This window comes from Poecilia reticulata, linkage group LG20 (assembly GCF_000633615.1).
Source record: "Poecilia reticulata strain Guanapo linkage group LG20, Guppy_female_1.0+MT, whole genome shotgun sequence".
NCBI lineage: Eukaryota > Metazoa > Chordata > Actinopteri > Cyprinodontiformes > Poeciliidae > Poecilia > Poecilia reticulata.
In genome coordinates, this window is record NC_024350.1 from 26255681 (window position 1) to 26259788 (window position 4108).

The 4108-nt window shown below is 40.0% G+C and overlaps 1 protein-coding gene across 1 annotated transcript in view; it reads right to left on the reverse strand.

Annotated features, from left to right (window-relative positions):
- Positions 1-3320: 3320 nt before the first annotated feature.
- LOC103457036 (protein NLRC3-like) overlaps positions 3321-4108 on the reverse strand; it is a 17791-nt gene continuing 17003 nt past the window's right edge. Inside the window, exon 9 of the mRNA XM_017301801.1 lies at positions 3321-3854. Coding sequence (XP_017157290.1) covers positions 3830-3854 — 25 coding nt within the window. The 3' untranslated portion in view covers positions 3321-3829. The remainder of the gene's footprint in view (positions 3855-4108) is intronic.

Sequence of the window (4108 nt, forward strand, 5' to 3'; positions counted from 1 at the left end):
CTCAGGCGAACTCCCACCGCCGACGCCACCGTCGTTTGTAACGTGTTGTAGAAACCAAGAGGCAGCAGGACAACGAGGCGTCAGACAGTTTTCATGATGTCATTGTGTTGAACTGCAGGTTTAATGCAGTTTCTGTTATTTGTCATGTAAACTAGTGTCTCCAGTTTTAACTAAAGTTAGCTAACTTTAACCACCTGGTAAGAAATGTTTCCATTAGTTTCTGTGAGCCACCATGTTAATTTACAAGCATTGCAGCTGGAAGGAAAGAGACATTTTTACTACATGGAGAATTTAATGATAATTTTCCCACACTGTAAAAATAGTCAGTAAATTTACGGTAAAAAACGGTAAAATACCAACAAGTCTTTATCGTAATATCCAAAAACATTTTATCGTAGAAATTACATGGAACTACCGTAAGTCAACAATGCAAAAAAATCCGTAAATCTATGGTAAAAAATTGTGAAATACTAAGTTTCTGACCATAAAGACGCCAGTTGTAAATGCATCACACCTATAACTGCCCTCATCATCAACCTTCACTCCTCTCAGCAGCAGATCGCCGTTTCCTCTGGAGATCTGATCCTCAGACAGAGACGCTCTGGATCTGAAGCTCTCAGAGYAGCTGGAGCCACGATGGTCAAACTGTACAATCAGAGATGATTCACGTTTCCATATCATGGCCACATTCTTGTTCTTGAACAGCCCTGGTAAAATGCAGCCCTGGTTCAGAACACGCTGGTTTCAGAATCTGCAATCAGAGATAAAATCAGAGGAAAGTTGAGTTGAATGGTGTTGAGGAGGAAACCCAGATCCTCTGRAGGATCAGAGAAAAACCTGCCTGGAAACAAGATCTCAGCAAATAATCTCCATGATCCACATGATGTTCACTGAACCAAAAGTTCTGGTTCTGATGGGGAAACAGTTATTTTCGTGGTTTTTACATTTTTACATTTGCTATTTTGGATTTATTCAATTTGGCTGTGACATATTGACATTATTTAATTTTGCTGTGTCATCTGTATTTTGGATTTATTTTGGGTTGCTGAGTTGCTGTGTGCTGATCTCTTTTGCGTATATCTATTTTTGCATATATCATTAAAAGTCWAGTTTATTTATAGTTTTGTTTAAAAATAGCAAGTAGATTTATTCTATTGGCTTCTCAACAATTAATTGAAAAGATTTCTTGACATTAGTTGGGAATAAATAATTCCATGTTTTCCTCCATCTCTTCCAGCTGCTTCCATGCTCGTATACATGTGCAGTAATAGTGCACATGTGCACAAAGCTAAAAATAAGCCAACCAAAGGAAGCAGAAACTGTTGCTAGATGCCTTTTTGTTGTTTCAGCCCATAACGACAGCCTGATAATAAACCAGCTCTGCATTTCAGTCTGAATTCATGGAGTTGATTAATTCAACTCACTGAACCTCAAACATTGAGAAGCTAAACTGAGAAAGAATAATTYTCCACAGTTTGGAGGCTCTGCTGAGATGTATGGAGGTTAGTGAGAAACTGAGCAGAGCTCAGCAGACGCCAAACTCTGGGTTGACCCACAGGAACAAAAGGTAAATAGAAACTTTTAACTGAGTAATTAACCAAATTAAGAGGCTGGTGTCTGAATTATTACGGTCCTAAATTCAAGGCTGCAGCTTCGTTTTATGGTGAAATACAGGATTTAATGGAAATAAGAAGAAAACAAAGGGGAAAGTGCGTCTCTGGACTTTGCAGTCCTCAGCAGACTAAACCTGACAAGGTGTCGGCAAAACAGTTCAGTGCGAGGAGTGGGACCCTCTAAAGAGTCTCTCTGATTTATAGGATAACTGGGACATCTAAGGAATAAATGGAAACAAAAAATGTGTTTTGGAAGATGCCGACCTCACTGTTTTAATTTCCCGGATTGTGTGAGCCAGGCCTCTGCTGGCACAGAGGATCCATGTGGAGCTGTTGGTCTGACAAGTTTGACTGATTTGGGCTTTTTGTTTGTTCATCTTGTTGTTTTGGTGGATGGTGAACAGGAAATATAATRAACAACTATGAAATGATCTGTGGATGTTATACTGAYRAATTTATGTTGTTAGTCACATATAAACACAATGTTCTTTGTTATATAGACCAAAGGATCTTCCCCCYTTGAGTTCARCTTGATAACCTTTGAGATTGATTTGCATAATGAAGTAACTATTGAAGGGGCGTTGGGGGGAGGGGAGGTTCCCATCAGGAAGCAGGAAACCAAATGGCAGTAAAGTGGAAATAAGCCAATTCACTTTAAATCTTGTTAACGGGTTCTGTTGATATTCACTGACACAAGTCACTTCTGACTTCTCAGCTCCTAAAGCAGAATCAGTGGAAGATATCACTGCATGATTCATACAATCATGTCACATCTATAATCAGTTCAGTTCAGAGGTTTCCTCACAAACAGGATAGAAAACCTTCAGCATCTCCTGAAGAACCCTCCATCCATTTTCTTTCACCCTTGTCCCTCAGTGGGGTCAGGAGGTGCTGGTGCCCATCACCAGCTAACGTTCCGGGCGAGAGGTGGGGTCACCCTGGACAGGTCACCAGTCTGTCGCAGGGCAACACAGAGACACACAACCATGAACACACACACTCACACCTAGGGGCAATTTAGACAGACCAATGTTTGTCATGTTTGTGGACTGTGGGAGGAAACCGGAGTACCTGGAGAAAACCCACCATGCACAGGGAGAACATGCAAACTCCATGCAGAAAGACCGGGGCCGGGAATCGAACCCAGAACCTTCTTGCTGCAAGGCAACAGCTCTACCAATTGCACCACTGTGCAGCCCTCCTGAAGAACAATTATTGAAATCAAATTGTGTAATAGGAAAAATAATAACTCTTTTAACAAACAGTGGACTGAAGATGATGTGAAATAACAAGTGAATAATGAAAAGAGCTTTTGCAACAGGTAATCAAGGAAGGTGAACACTAACAAACTACGTCTTCCCTTACAGGAGGCTCTCCCCACACAGAAAGTGTGTTTAGTGTGGAGATGAAGGACAATTATAGATCCATGAAAGATGAAGACTGACATGAACTTTACAKATTCAACAGTGAAGAAGACGACGTCTTCCAGACGGGACAGATTTGACAGACTGAGCCTTTATAAGAGTCATGATTAAAAACTGGCCGCCCTGTAACTCACAGCTCACATTAAAAATAAGATTGAATCAATAAATGTAAGTATTTAAAGCAGAATTGGTGAAAATAAAACAATATTAGAATTATTTGAAAATAATGTTTATTTAAACAGCAAAATATAAAAAGTGAAATATTTTTAAAAATGAGGCAAAATATGAGATTCAAGAAATTAGTTTATGGTTATTTGGTGAACAAAATCAACACAAAATGAGAAACTTCAAATTTACAGTTAACAAATGTTTACCTCAAACATCAGAGTGACAAACAAAATGACTCAGACAGGAATAATGAGAACCTCCTAAAAATGCTGTAAAACCAGTGAATGAATCGATGCTTCTGGGTGATGTAATGCAGACGGATTATTTTAAAACATGTTTCATATTTCAGCTTCCAGGATGAAAATGAATCAGAGAAAAATGATCAACTTTAAAAACTGAATCCAGTTCAGATCAAAACTCCATGAAGACTCGAAATGGAGCCTAGTTACATTTTCATCTTCATCCATCCAAAGAGAAAAACAACATCAGATACAAAATGACAGACAGGAGGAAATAAACAGGATGGAAACCATTCAGGTCAAAGGTCATCATGATCCAGTCAGAGTCTCTTTAGACTCAAACTGCTGCAGCTTCTGAGGATCAGCAGGAAACAGAGACGATTCTCTAATTTAATAAAGATGTCTTCCACCTGCAGAGAGAAGAAAGAATCAGAGATCAGATCAGTGAGTTTCCAGCTTCTCTCCAGCAGCAGCAGTCAGTGACGCAGCACATCCAGTAGAAAGAGCAGCAGGGCCTTCAGTCGTGTTCAGAGCAGCTTCCTCTCAGCTCTCATCTTAACGTGTTGCAGTGAACACACTGAGCTCCAAGCTCACACACCTACACACACTTTCAGCATCCAGTCTGCTTCCTCTGCAGGTTCCACTCAAGTCCACAGTGTCCTCC